A 15,777-nucleotide genomic window follows, 5' to 3' on the forward strand; every position below is an offset into this window, starting at 1 on the left:
AGAACTTGGTGATGATGTCTAGACCTTTTTTACATTTATCATCAAGTTTATAGCAGGGTGTGATACTTATTAAGAAATGTGTCTTAATAAATATGATGTTAATATTATAAGAGTTCATTACATATGAGAAATAGGTGAATTTTGTTTGGATACTGGAACAGAATTTCCTAAAGGAAATTCAAAGCATGTCCACTAAATTTATGTTTTTGAAGCCTCACCTTATTGCGATATAATCAGAATACCAAACACTTTTCCTATAGCACAGAAGGCTTACTTTTACCTAACAAATCATTCCATTTAGACAGCTACAGTGAAAAACTATGAGGTCAGTGGTTTACAAATAACTGGCAATGTTTTGATTGTGGAGTTTCTCTTCTATTCATCTATGCATATGTTATTCAAACATCATTTTAAACTTCTCACGAATATTTTCAAAGAACAATGACAGGCACTTGACTTTTATAAAGTCTTAGTTCTACTCAAAAGCAGCTACTTCTAAAGGTTTCCAAGGGGCATTTTATTTTTAAAAGACAGACTTAATATTTAGTTCATACATAATCTCTCTTCTATTGCCAGTATCAAAAGACCTCTTGACACTGTAAATTAAAGGGGGAAATTCTTCTTATGAGAGGAGAACGAGGAAATTAGCCCAATATTGACATAGTAGAGTGCATTCTTGCATCATTGCTAGTGAGGGCGTTCTCATAGTATAGTATTAAATATGTATGGCACAAAGATTAAGTATCTAATGACTTCTCCCACTGAAAATTTTCTGTATAAAGAATGTATAAAACTATTCAAAAAGAAATGCACTCATAACCTTACCTAGGTAATTATAACCTCTCTGTACATCACCTTTACAAAAATTTTAATATATATTTTTATTGTAAAGATACTGTACAGAGGAGTTACAGTTACATGAGTAAGGTAATGAATACATTTCCTATTGAGCATTGTTCCCCCCTCCTTTGTTTTTCCCCTAGCATTCCTTCCCTCCTCACCTCCCCAACTCCTCCCCACCCCCAAGTTGTAAAGTTTGTTTTCAGCATAGTGTCTTGTACATTTCATTGTTACAATGGGTCAACCAGTATCCTTATTTCAGTATTTTGTTACTTCCCTTCCCCTCCCCAAATTAGAAAAATGTATATACAAGATGCAGAGTACCAAATCAAATACAGTAAAAATAGGGGTTATACCATGGGGGAAGAACATACAAAAGAAACAAAAAAATCATATAGTACATTATAAGTACATTAAAAAATTTGATACACACACACACACAATGGAATTCTATGCTTCCATCAGAAAGAATGACACCACCCCATTTGTTAGGAAATGGAAAGCTTGGAAAAAATTACATTAAATGAAGTGAGCCAGGCACAAAAAAACATAGGTCCCATGGTTTCCCTTATTTGCAATAACTACTATATATCTAGGACAAGCAGAAATAAGATGATGAACCCCGAGATAGGGATACAATAATTTTTTTAAAAAGGATATACACAATTTCTGAGTGCAGGGGCTCATGCTGGTATCCTGAATACTTGAAAAGCAGAGATTTTGAGGATCTAAGTTTGAGACAAACAGAGCAAAAAGATCTCAAGACCCTATCTTAACCAACAGCATGGCACAGTGGCCTGAGCCTGTCATCCAAGTGATGGCGGCAGGGGGTTGAGGTTGGGAACATCATTGTTCTACTTCATGTAATGAAGAATGTTCATGAGACCCCTCCCCCTCCCTGTCTTAACAGAACAGACTGAGCAGTAAGTAACGAGTAATGAATAATGAGCAATGAGGAATGTAATGGAGTGGAATCTTTTTTTTTTTTTTTAACTCATTATAGGACCCCATGACTGCTGAAAATCACTTGTGGAAAACAAAACAGTAGATCACATAAATTAAATGAATGTTATACCTTACTCTTATATCACCATGGCTGAGACACCTACCTGGTACCAAATATTCATGTTGTCCTTCCTTTAGATCAACATTCTGGTTTGTAGCTAGCTTTTTGCTGTCTATACAGAATTGTATATCTTTCTTCTTACCTTGTAGCTAGGTATGATGCTTAGTTGTAGAAATGTAATAAATAAAATAAATGTAGTAAAGAAATATTTTGTGAGACTTTCCAGTAGTTCTCTTTAAAGAGGATAAGAGGGGTAGTATACCTTTTTTTTTCTTTTCTTCCTATATTTCATTGATTTATACAGATATAACAGCTTAAATCACCAGTATGAATCATCAAGTCAAGGCCAAAAACCTAAAACATGAGTGTAGATGATGAAAACCAGGGCCGTGGTGACCTCAGTATGTGGTTATATCAAGCCCAAAAGGTTGTCAGGTTAGAGTAGTTATCTGCTTGTCAGGTCAGAATAGTTATCTCCAAAAGTCATGTATATGAAGAAAGATAAACTTGTTTTGGCTAAGTAACTCTTAATTTGGGATTATATGTAGTGAAAAAATATTCTTAACTAATAAAACCTATAAATGATCCCCTAGATGGATAAGTTGAGAATATACTTTGTATTACCAAGTAATTAGTGTTTTAAGCTAGACCTTATCTAGTATAAAAATTACGCCGGTTAGCATTTGGATAATTGGAAAGACTTTGATAGCTCCCATCTGTTGAGTTTCGGTAGGATTGCTAGGGCTCTGCCTTGCCACATGCTAGTGAAGATTGAGGCTCCCTTATAAAATCTTTTTCAAATTTTTCCAGGGAAATGAATTCATAAGTTTTTCACAAGTTGTGCTACATACTTTTTGTGCCATGAGAGAAGATAATTTGCTGTGTAAACTTGTCATCTTTTAGTGTTGAAATGGCTCATCCCAGCCCTCAAACATGAGTTTTACTGGGATTCCCACTGTCAGTTCCAAAGCTCCACTTAACCTTTCACCAGGACATTGATTTTCCTCTTTCCAAGATAATTGACAAATTAAGTCTGTTTTTATAGTTTAGGAATACACTGCCATAGGCTCTGACTTTTTCCAAGAACACTCATGACCACAGGACAAGTGTTAATGTCTTAATGTGTTGCAGCCAAAAAGACATACTAATTTGAAGAGTTTTACTCATTAAGACTTTTGACATCAAAGGCTTGAAAAAAATCATTCACTATTTATTAGTATGCTTCCTGCCTTTTAAATTCCGGAAGAAAATAGGGGAAAGGATTTGATTTTAGGTGTTTATTTTTATTTTTTGTTAATCAAAATATCCATCCTGTTACTTGCAAAATTAAAATAATATGCTATAGAAAATAAGTACCATCTGGGCTATATTTTTTTCTACTTCCTATAAAGAACAGTATGCAAAGAAGGATATGCAAAGCAATAGGGCATGTTCAATTCAATTATACTTACAGGATACCTGATGTGGTACAATAGATAATATTCCCCTCACTGACTAGAACCAGAAACACAAAATTTACAGCATATGTGATATCAAGTTATTACTCTATCTAACGTTGACTGCCATTCCCAGCACAATGACTCCAAAAGTGTAGTCTATATTTTCAATAGCTACTACACAATATTCATAGTCTCCTTATGTTTTGTTAAATGACCTATTTGTTTTAGAATACATTTCTAGATTTTATCAAAGCTGTACATTGCTCAAATTTGACTGTTTTCAATTCTATAAAAAAAATAACAGTTTCTCATCAGGGCCACTAAAGAAAGTCTTGGATAGAAATTTTTTAGATTATCATAAATCTTACAAGTTCTTAAATGGTAACATGTAATATTAATGTCCAGTACGGCTGATCATAGTTGTTCAGATACAAAATTTTATCTGAGTCAGGAGTATTATGAAAAGAATCAGCAATCTATCAGAAAGAGCACTAATTTCCAAATAGGGAGCTAACTCTTTCTAGCAATATGTCATGATAAAAAAAAAAAAAAAAAAAAAAAAAGCCACAGAAACTCATGCAAGTACTGAACCAACTGTCTTGCCTAGTTCTCCAGATCTGTTATGGTGCCTTTGGGGTGATGAGTGGGTAAGAATGTACTAGGCTTTTCTGGTAGTTTTTCTGTAAGTCTGAAATTATTTCAAAAATAGTGTGATGTTGTTTTGTGCTTTGTTTGGTTTTGTGACTGTTGTTAAAGCTATGGCATCAGCGAGCGGCAGCTTGTCCCTCTGCAGAGTGGAAGTAAATGGCTGTCTTTTACACTGACAACTCTACTAGTGTCTGGTGCTATCATTCTTCCTTATTGCACTTTATCCACCTTTAATTGTCCCTTCCTTTTGCTGCCAAAGTTGTCCTTGGCTTCATTAAAGTGCTCGTGGTTGCTCTCTTTACGGTGAAATGCTATCTCAAATTACCAAGTTAGTAAGACAGTCCTTTTTTCATCTGCCCTTGGAATCCATTCTCCATGCTCTTTGCATGCCCTTACTAAGACCTCTTACCTACAGCCGAGACCCAGTGGCCAATGACACTTAATCATCTAACATTTATAATATATTAATACATTCCCTTATAAGTAAATGCCAAATAAAACTTGATCACTGACATCTAAGAGGATAAGATTTAATTTCATCATCAAGTACCTTAACAGAAGCCATTTTGTTAAATACCCATAATTATAGGGTTTGAATTTATGATTCCAGGGGATTTTGCTTTTCTGCATTTTTAGGAGCTCACCAGGCAGCCATTGTGCTTTGGCTACTAGAAACATTGAATATAGCTAGAACTTTCTCAGATGTCCTTCTGCAGGACATTTTCTGTTAGAAGCTTTAAACACACAATCATTTTAAAGATTATTTCTGCTTCATAAAGAATGTTTTGAATTAGTTAATAATTTTAACAAATATTTTAAATAATTTTAAGATAATAATTAAAATAGATATGAATTTTCTCAACATGTAGACATTGCTGCTTTTTCCTGTCTTGTGAATTTGTGTTTTTGAATTTTTGTTTATTGCATTTGAAAGAAAAGCTATTTTGAATATTATGCTTACTGCTGTATTCTCATAAAAGTCATGTTTGGTGGAAACTCGCTTTCTTTTATTTTGTTCCGTGAGTAAGTCTTGACATATCAGAAAAGACAGTTTTCTGTCTGTTGTTTCGTGTTAACTCATGCTGCCAGCTGGATCAGCTTCTGTGGCAGATGTCGCTTGGTGAACTCTCTCGTCTCTGACTCATGGAAACTACACAGCTAATTGTGAGAAAAGGAACTTTAGCTTTAAAATGATTAAGAGCATGCTTTTTAGAGGGATAAACAATTTAATTTTGTTTGTTTCTAATCTGAAATGCTATCAAGTTGTAAAAGCCTCTTTTTCTTCTATAATATATTCCCATGAGAATTTTTTCTCAACTAGTGACTTCATTCCTTTACTGGACATAATGTAATCAACTCATTACTCATCTTTTTATAGTTTCATCTTTATTCTTTTTGAGTTTTTGAAGCATGGGATTCAGACTTACTGTTAAGTGAGCTTTTGATATCCCCACTCATATTCAGCTTATTTACAGCCATGTTTTCCTTTAGTTGAAAGTTTCTAACTATAGTTTATACATGTTAGTGGGTAGCTTCTTAATTAGGATAGTATAGGTAAATATATGAGGATTTTCAAGTATATTTTCAATCATATATTTTCCGATTTTCAAGTATAAGCTGGGAGAGTAAGACGATCAACAGAAATTGTAAGCAGTCAAGGCTATAAACTACATCATAATATATCTTGGAGACATTTTTATCTGCTACTCCTTACTACTTCTGGCAGTGGTAGTGTAGCTTTCAAAAGGGTGAAGAAGGAGGGGATGGGAAGTCCTACTGAATTGGCTTACCAGAGAGAAAAGGAGGGGCTGCTTTTCTTGTTGATTTCATGGAAGAACTCTCTTCCAAGATAAGACTTTTCTGCAGGTAAGAGTTTTCACAACACCATGATGTCAGAATCAAGCGAGGTTTGATAGAAGTGACACAGTGCGATTCACATTATTAGCTAATCGCTCTGACCCATGTGCGGAATTAGTTGTTCTTTCAACATCATGGTCACTCTGGGCCTCATACGTAAAACGGCCAGTTTGGAAACCAGAAGCACAGAGCTTGCAAGTTCTGTCCTGTAGTTCTTGGTGCTTCAATGAGAAATGTCTTACAAAAGACAAGGAAAATGGGGTGGGTTCTGAATTTCCTTCCTGTCCTTCAAAGCTTCTTTGGTTTTATAAGTTTCCTTTATGAAGTTTCCATACAAATCCTTGAAAGAATACATCAGTGCTTGTTTTCATATTAATTCTCTCTCTCTCTCTCTCTCTCTCTCTCTCTCTCTCTCTCTCTCTCTCTCTCTCTCTCTCTCTCTCTCTCTCACACACACACACACACACACACACACACACTCACACACACACAACACAGCCCCTAAGAACATGAGCCTCACAGTAAGGCAACTCCCCCCTCAGATGACAGCACACCTTAGTTGCTTAGCAGCCTTTGCCAAACTTCCTGCTCTGTATATTTGAGCCATATTATCTTCATTTTAAAAATAGGTATCCCATCTTAAAATTGAGAATTAAAGAGACAATATACAGAGCCATGCATGGCAATGAATGCATAGCAGAGAAGCAGCCCTTCCCTTTGACTAACTCTTTTCAGTTGAGAATGACTTGTGCCGGCCCACCCTCCCGCCCCCTCCCAGCCACCACCAGTAGTGTTTCACAGTGTTTGGAGACTTTTTGTTTTCCCAAGCCAGGAGGTGAGGGTGGACAGATGTTGCAGACATCTAGTGAATGGAGAGACAGAACTAAACATCCAGTGTCTAGGACAACCTCCATGCAGATAAATCTGTAGCCTAAATTGTCAGCACCATGGAGGCCTTATATGTAGTAACTTACACAGAGTGTAGGGGGAAAAATACTTAGAGCCTAGATGTGGGTATATTCTGTTATATGGTGAACTCTGGAAAAACAGCAAATAGACACAGTCTCTACCATCAAGGTATATACTTTCTAGTTGGAGAAAAAGAAATTATAAACAAATTAAGGACTAGAGAAAACTATGAGAACTTCTATTTTATATTGAACTGTTCATAGTCTCTGATAAGGGAACCTTTGAACAGAGATCTCAGGGATGTAAAGGGTCAAGCCTCGGATCATACTTTGGGTAAGATAATGAAGACAGTAGTATAGCAAATGCAAAGGTTTATGGGTAGAAATGTTTGGTGTTTTTGAGAAGCAATACCATAAGTCATTGCAACTGAAATGTAGGAAGTAGGGAAACTGTTGGGAGGCAATATCAGACTGTAGAGAGATTGAGGACAGTGGGAGGACTTGGGCTCTGGTCCACATCAAGTGGGAAATTGTTGAAGAGTTTTTACATAACCAGCAAGATCCCATCTTACCTTTTCTTGAAGGGGTAGCATTACTGGGGCTTGAACTCCAGACCTCAAGCTCTTACTCCAAGTTTTTACTCACATCTGGTGTTCTAGAGCACCACCTCCAGTTCTCATAGTTCAGTCTTCATTGTTTGAAAGATAGACTATTCTTGCCAAGAGCTGATGGCTCACGCTTGGAATCCTAGCTACTCAGGAGGCTGAGATCTGAGGATCACAGTGCAAAGCCAGCTCAGGTGGGAAAATCAGTAAGACTCTTATCTCCATTGAATCACTAGAGAACCATGTGTGACACTCTGGCTCAAAGTAATAGAGCTCTAACCTTGAGCAAAAGACCTCAGGGATAGTATCAGGCCCTGAGTTCAAGCCCCACAATTGACCAAAAACAAAAAAAACAACAACACTATTCTTGTTGTATGGTAGGCTAACTGATGGAAAGAGATGAAGGAGAAGAAGATCCTTTAGGAGATCATATCAGTAAATCTGAGGGAAAAAAAGAAAGATGAATTAAACATTTTTTTGAAGCCAGGTACTGGTGGCTCACACCTGTAATCCTAATTACTCAGGAGACTGAGATCTGAGGATGGAGGTTCAAAGCCAGCCCTGGCAGGAGAGGCCGTGAGACTCTTATTTCCACTTAACCACCAGAAAACTGGAAGTGGCGCGGTAGCTCAAGTGGTAGAACGCTAGCCTTAAACTGAAGAGCTGAGGGACAGCGCCCAGGCCCAGAGATCAAGCCCTACAACTGGAAGGAAAAAAAAAAAAAAAAGAGCTAGGTACCAAGTAACTCATGCCTATAATTCTAGCTACTCAGGAGACTGAGATCTGAGGATTGTGGTTCAGACAGCCTAGCCAAGAAAGTCCATAGGACTCTATGTCCAGTTAACCAACAGAAGTAAAGCTATGGCTCGGGTGCAACACAAGCCTTGAGCAAAGAAGCTCAGGGACAGCTCTCAGGCCCTGAGTCCAAGCCCCAGGACTGGCACACATGTTAAAAAAAAAAAAACAAAAAAAACGAAATAACAGTCTGGCTGTGTAGCTCAGGCTGTGTAACTCTTGCCTATGACTCAACTGTTGGCATTACAAGAGTGAGCTATCACACCTACTGATAAGATAAAACAACGAGGGAAAAAAGGATATTTTTCTTTGAGCTAATTTTGCTTGACTTACAGGAAGTCCTCAAATATCTACCTATATACATAAAGTAAAGTTACCCAAATGGCAGAAAGATCACAGAAACAGAAAAGTTTAAATGTATATGTCAACAAAAAGAAAAAAAGACACAAACACAGAAAAGAGAATGTCATTGGTACACATAGGGAGTTACATGCTGGGTAATGAATGTAGCTGTAAGTAATCCAGGTGGGCCTGGGTTGTAGTGAACTGTGCTTGTCCTTGGGGAAAGTAGTTTGCACAGACACAGGACCTTCATGTTAACTGAAGTTAAAACTTTTCATGAAAATTCCAATGGATAGGTACCAAGAGCCTGTTTTGTTCAAAATGTTGAAAACACAAATTGTACCAGGTACTTCATACACAGGAATATTTGCTTTTCTGTGTTTGCATGTAAGTAGGACCCAGAAAATTAATTCATTCGGGTTGAAAGTCTACCTCCTTTGTTTGTTTCAAAATGACCAGAAAAGGCTGTAATTTTTTGGTGGTGGAATGAGTGATTACTAATACCATCATTTTCTTTCATCTTTTTAAGAAACTATAACAGTTAAAAATTTGGAAATTTAGGAACAGTTCTTAAAAACCTATTTTTCCATGTATGTTCCTACATTCCTATATTGTAATATTAGAAAAGTTCAATATCAGGGAAAATATATCTGTTGTGGCTTTTTTTCTGAATATTTAAGAACACTTTTGCTGACACTTAAAGAAATCAAGGAGTGGGTAGAATTGAGAGATTAAACAGAAACCAAACTGTGTTTGCAGATACAAGAGATGATTCATTTGAAGATGACCTTGCAGTCATGTGGCAGTCAGAGATGAGGAGAGCACTGTATCATTTGAGAATATCAGTATGAATAAAAGTAGTAATAAATCAGTTATAATTATTCAATGATCTTTAATTCTGAGATTTGTACTTTTTATTGTAAAAATATTGTACAGAGGGGTTATAATTACATGGGGAGATTTGTACTTTTATTATGACAATTACATGATCATACTGGCTTGTCATATGAACTTTTTAGCTCCTCATAAAATGACAGTTCTAAAAATTAAGTTCTCAGTGTGTTACTTGGCTCAGAAGCTGAACCCCTATATGAATATAGCTTCTATTCTAGTTACAATAACATATACAAGCAGTTGCATCTTGAGAAATGTGTGTGTACAATAGAGTAGGTTTAGGATTGAGGTTTTACTTCTAACTTTGCCTCTTTAACTTAATGCTTTTAGATGTTTTTCTTTTAATTTCTCTAAATTTCAGTATCTTTAGCTGTAAAATGGAGCTATTTAAATTGTTATTGTGCTGCTGTATGTAAAAAGTAGGCATTATTTTGATCATGTTGTTTTCACTAAGTGAATAACTTTTTTCGATTTGTACTTTTTCCCGGAGATTTCTTAGGATGAGATGTGGTTATAGGAAAGGAAGATTAGTAAGTGTCTCAGGGGACAGCACTTCAGTCCATCTTTAGTCATTTTGAAAGAACATACATTGAGTAATAGGTTTAGGCAGACAAAGAACAAAAGGAGAGAGAGATGTATAATTATATAAACAGACCTGGTCAGAGTGTGATGTGATTGATCATTATTTCAGTCCTCTTTTGGAGAGGAAGACTTGTAGACCCTATCCAGTGATGACAACAATAACAAGGTCTACAAGTCTTCATTGTCTAGTCTGTCCCGAGGAGGCTCCAATGTTCCTTAGTGTTAGTTCAGGTCTCTTGTTATAAAGATGTTATTGATCAGTCCTGTCCTTCCTGGAACTCAAAGTCATTGCCTGCACATTGACTGCAGAGAGAATTCTTTGGAGCAAAGTCATGCACAAAATGGAAGCTGGGATGCCAAGCTTTTCTCTTGCTTTTGGTTAATTCATGGGCTCAAGTAAGCAAAAGCACCTTTTCAATACCTATTACAGTAGATCAACAGAAAATAAAAGCCAAACTTCCTTAATATTTGGCTAATGTCTTGATATTTAAATGGGTCTTTGGTTTAAGGTTTGCTTCTCCTCTGGAATTCATATAATCTGCTCACAGTTCTTAAAGTTCTTGGTCATATATCAGCCAACATTGAAGTAAAAAAGTATTTACTGTAGGTTAAAGATATCTTTTTATGATATAAATAGGCTAGCATGGAACTAGAAGCCCCCAGGCTTCAGCTCTACCTTAGTTACCTTTGGTTTCAACCTCAATTTCCTTATCTTTAAAATGAAGAGCCTTGAACAAGATAAACTTTGAGCTATGCTCCAACCATGGTGCACCATGCCTATACATCTTTTTTATAGGGTAGATTGCCTTGCATTGAGTGTTTCCTGTATGGCTAGGCACTGGGGCCACTTCCTGATGGTCCTAAGATCAAAGGTTGCAGCTTACATGCTGAAGGAATTGAAAAAGAACTAAGATGCTTCAGAATAAAAGAGAACAGGCATTGAAGAGAATATCTGAAAGTAAGACGCTAGCTCTAACCTTTTAAAGTCTTTAAAAGTTTATGAGTATTTTTGAAATACTGTCAGAAAATATGCTTTGCAGACCATAATATTGGACTTAGCCAGACACTTCATTTAATTAAAGCTGGCTACTTAGTAAACTCAATCTCTTAGGGTAAGTTTGTCTAACTTAGATTTTTACAATCACTTATTGCAGACACATATAGAAGACAAATCTTGATCATTAACTTGATGGAAGAAAAAAGTATTAAAAATCTTTCTAGGAAGATTCTGTATTTTTCCATAGTTAGGTCTAATTCCTTCTGTCTAGCCATATGTTGGGTAGAGGGGCCACTTAGCTGGAAAGTAGCAGGTAAGAATGCAGAGGTAGCTTAGGACGGTTGCTTTAGGATAATAGCCATTAGAGAATAGCATTTATTTATTCAGAAATGTTCATTAGTAACCAGGCATTGGTGGCTTATACCTGTAATCTTAACTACTCAAGAGGATGAAATCTGAAACTTGAGGGTCAAACCCAACCCAGGTAGACAAATCTGAGAGACAAGAATCTCCAGCTGAGCAGAAAAAAAACACAAAAGGGAAAGTGTGGTTCAAGAGATAGAGCACAGCCTTGAGCAAACAAAAGCTAAGCAAGAGCATGAGGCCCTGAGTTGAGGCTCTAGTACCTATAAAAGAAGAAAAAGAAACAACAATTCATAACTAACCTGGAACAAGTGGCTTATGCCTATAATCCTAACTTATTTGGAGATTGAGAACAAAAGGATTATAATTTAAGGCCAGCTCAGGCAGGAAAATTTTGAGATCCTATCTCAAAAATAACCAGCAAAAACAGGACTGGGAGTGTGGCTCAGTGATGGAGTGACAGCCTAGCAAGTAAATGACCCTGAGTTTTAACTCTAGTATCACACACACAAAAAAACCCACTGCTTATTAACCATGTGTCATACATTTTTCTAGGAGCTGCCATCAGATACAACATATATTTTGTATACAAACATGAAAGTACAAGCCGGGCGCTGGTGGCTCACGCCTGTAATCCTAGCTACTCAGGAGGCTGAGATCTGAGGATCGCGGTTCAAAGCCAGCCCAGGCAGGACAGACCGTGAGACTCCTATCTCCAATAAACCACCAGAAAACCGGAAGTGGCGCTGTAGCTCAAGTGGTAGAGCGCTCGCCTTGAGCTGAAGAGCTGAGGGACAGCGCCCAGGCCCAGAGTTCAAGCCCCACGACCGATAAAAACAAAACAAAACATGAAAGTACATAAATAGATAGATGAGTAATGCACTGTTAACAGTCATGGAGAGATTCAAACATATAAATATTACTTTTGCATTACTTTACATCAACATTTGAGTCCTGTGACTGATACATTAAGAAGAGGACCAAAACTAAGTAGTGCATCTACATCTCAAAAACTACTCCCAAGTACATAAAAATCTACCCAATCATACACCTACTAAGAATGCCCTTAAAGAGAACACAGTTTTCTGATGCATACTCTAGACAGTATCTACAGTTGTGTATTTATACACTTGACACAAATACAAATGTATATACTTTTTATCTGCAAAATATTTACTTGTATATGTTCAAAAAGGATACTTGAACCTAGAGAGCAAATAAGCAAGGGAAGACTGGGTTTGTTTCTGCACCAAGTACGTAAAGAAATGAAGGAGAAGAGAAAAATGCAAAGCAAGGAAATGAGAGAAAAGTTGATGACCTTAGAAGAAGCCCAGAAAGTCATTTTCTCTGACCTCCTAGCATCCCTTCTAGCATTTTTGTAGTGAACTGATAAATCTGTGAAGTAACCAACCGTAACCACTCAGTTCAGAGGAAAGGAAAAAAATAATTTCAATTTGAAAACTATAAAGACATCTACACAAATGGAAAGAAGTAGTAATTATGTGCTCAACAACTGTGATAAAGTCCTTCTAAAATAGAAGAGAAATTGAAATCTCAGGGAATTTTTTCCTTTGTTGGCCATGAACCCATTCCACGAACTACCAGCCTGTCTCATGTCAAACGCTTCCCTTACCAAGGAAGCGGAAGCGGTCGTAGTCTTTCCCACCAGACCATGGGTGAATTATAATTATCCTACCTCTTGTGGGACAGTGAAGCAGCAAACATCTGCTGAACTGAATCAAAGAAGCCACGAGTGAAGCTATACCAAACTGTGAATCATACCTGGACTCAGATTAAAGGGTCTGTGTTGTGTTTACCTTCTCTTTATTTTCTCTGCAACTTAAAATATGGATTTGTTAACTCTGGCTCCATGTTCTGAAGGAGGAATATATGGATTTCATTCACTGACTCCTGTTTCAGCATTGAAAAAATGCAGCTTTAAAGTGGATGGACAATAATAGTTAATAACAGTTTTCCTTTGGTTTTCCCCCTTCACAGTTTTCTTTTGCTTTAAAAGAACAGGATAAACAAGAAACTTCAGAAGTGCACAGTCCAAGAAACTAAGTTCTTTGGTTTTACTTTCAATAATAAAAGAGTAAAAACTTACATTTTAAACTTTACTTCCAAAAGAAACAAGCCTCATGAAATACTGTAACTTATCGTAATTTTATATATCATGGTATCATGGTCTTACTTACTTGTTCACCTACAGTAAAGAAAGAAAAATGGTACTTCAAAGAAATGGTTCTTTGCAGTATGACCTGTGAGAATATATGTAGTAGTCTACTTTTTTTTAATGTATCTTTTTATTTTTATCTATTAGAGAGCAGAAAGACAGACTCGAATAATGGATTCGGTCCAATATGCAGAATTCTGTGAAAGTCGACAGTTAAGTTTCTGTAAGTAAGAATTTAACTTTCCACAATTATACATATGAGAGACTGTGTGTTACAGATGTACTAAACTATGACAAGTTCTCCATGTCGCAGAAATTGGGGTGTGTGTGTGTGTGTGCGTGCGTGCGTGTGTGTGTGTGTGTGTGTGCGCGTGCGTGCGTGCGTGTGTGTGTGTGTGCGTGTGTGTGTGTGTGCGCGTGTGTGTGTGCGTGTGTGTGTGCGTGTGTGTGTGTGTGTGTGCGTGTGTGTGTGTGTGTGTGTGTGTGTGTGGTTATAACTACTACAGAAACAACGTATGCATTGTGAGGTAGCCTATGAAAGATTTTACACATTCTACTGAAATTACTAGCATTAACAGATTTAAAGGATTCTAATGATACACAGGTACCTATGTTAATTATTCATACTACCTTCAGTCAGTAAAATGCCCTTTTAAAAATCTTCTCATTTCAGTTTCTTTTCTACTTTCTTGATCACATTTACATGGTTATTGCTGTCTACTTGGTCTACAAATAATGTTTGAAAGACCCCAGTATTAATTATAAATGCCAAATCTCTCTTTGTGCACATTCATGACTTCAAAGAACACATCTTCAGTTTTTGTCTTCAGCCTCCTGCTGTGGCATGCATTTTGCATTGGCCAACTTCATTAGTTCATACTCGGAATACTAATAACCTCGTGATAAAACTGAGTACAAGCTTATTAAATGTGCAGAAAGCCTCAGGATAGTGGTTGGATTGTGTAGCAGACCATCCTCATATCAGTAGTTCAGTGGTGAGTAAAGCTATCTCAGGGTAGAGGTCAAGAAAGTGTGATGAAAAGTCCAGTTAGTAATATGACACAGTTGCACATGGCCCCAGCCTGCATGATTGTAGAAACAATGGGGCTCTAAACAAAAACCTATTATGTGGGCAGAGTAACAATATGTTTGACTTGGAAACACAAAATAAGAGCTTCATTTGTAGATGATAAAAGTGCAAATAGATGACACATTTCAAATGCTGCCCCATGAAAATGTCAGTAATATATGGGAAAGCATGTTCTGGAAGAGGTTTTTTTTTTTTTCCCCCTAAATAAATATGCTTTCCAATCTGACTAACGATTTGGCATCATACATCTGTAAAGCATTAAGTAAATGACACTTCAGATCATGGCAATTTCAGCAAATGAAAGGTTTCTGAATTATAATTTTTAGGTTTAAAAATGGCATTTGCTTCTTTTATAAGTATAAATCTCCAGTTTATAAAGTAACAGTGTGATCGAGCTATTTTTCAAATCATATTTTAAATTTAATTCACTTTAAAGGAAAAATTTTAGTGTGTTATTACCCAGTAAAGCTAAATCTTTTTTTATTGGTAGTACTAGAATTTGAACTCAGTGCCTTGAACTTGCTGGGCAAGTACTATACCACTTGAGCCATGACCCAGCCCTTGGTTGCTTTAGGTATTTTTGGAATGGTTTTTCAGTTGGGTCCAGCCTTAGACCATGATCCTCCTACTATACTTTCCATGTACTTGGGATTACAGATATACCTCACCACACCCAGGTAGTCGGTTGAGATGGGGGTCTCGCTAACTTTCTGTTTGGGCTAGCATCCAACCATGCTTCTCTTGATCTCTGCCTCCTGAATCTCTACAACACTTTACTTGACTAAAACTAATCGTCTTTAATGTCTTCTAATAGCCTTTCTTATGAAAATTAGATTTTATTACTTTTTTTGTTTTTAACACTAAAAACTATAGTAGATTAAAAATCAGGGGCTGGACTGTAGCTCAGTGGCAAAGCACTTGCCTAGCAAGTGTCCTGGGTTGAATCCCCAGAACAACAACAGAAAAAAAACAAAAACTACACACACACAAGAAAAAAAATCAGTATGTTCTTCTGATAAAATAATTATACTGTAAATGTCACCTTGTTTTCTATAGGAAAAGGGATTTAGTCATTCTAAGCATTTGCTTATGTGTGTATGTCCAGAAGGATTTTATTGTGAAGCCTTGCTAGAAGAACCTGATTGGTGTTACAAAACATACATTGAGCCATGAGT

General features: G+C 36.7%; 1 protein-coding gene across 7 annotated transcripts in view; it reads left to right on the forward strand.

The window, feature by feature from the left end:
• Supt3h (SPT3 homolog, SAGA and STAGA complex component) overlaps nucleotides 1–15,777 on the forward strand; it is a 249,902-nt gene that overhangs the window by 163,267 nt on the left and 70,858 nt on the right. For all 7 annotated transcript variants that reach the window (XM_070023611.1, XM_070023610.1, XM_070023614.1 and 4 more), the window contains exon 7: nucleotides 13,660–13,735. In XM_070023611.1, coding sequence (XP_069879712.1) covers nucleotides 13,660–13,735 — 76 coding nt within the window. The remainder of the gene's footprint in view (nucleotides 1–13,659; nucleotides 13,736–15,777) is intronic.

Source organism: Dipodomys merriami, unplaced genomic scaffold (assembly GCF_024711535.1).
Source record: "Dipodomys merriami isolate MVZ:Mamm:240054 unplaced genomic scaffold, mDipMer1.0.p SCAF_16, whole genome shotgun sequence".
Taxonomy (NCBI): Eukaryota; Metazoa; Chordata; class Mammalia; order Rodentia; family Heteromyidae; genus Dipodomys; species Dipodomys merriami.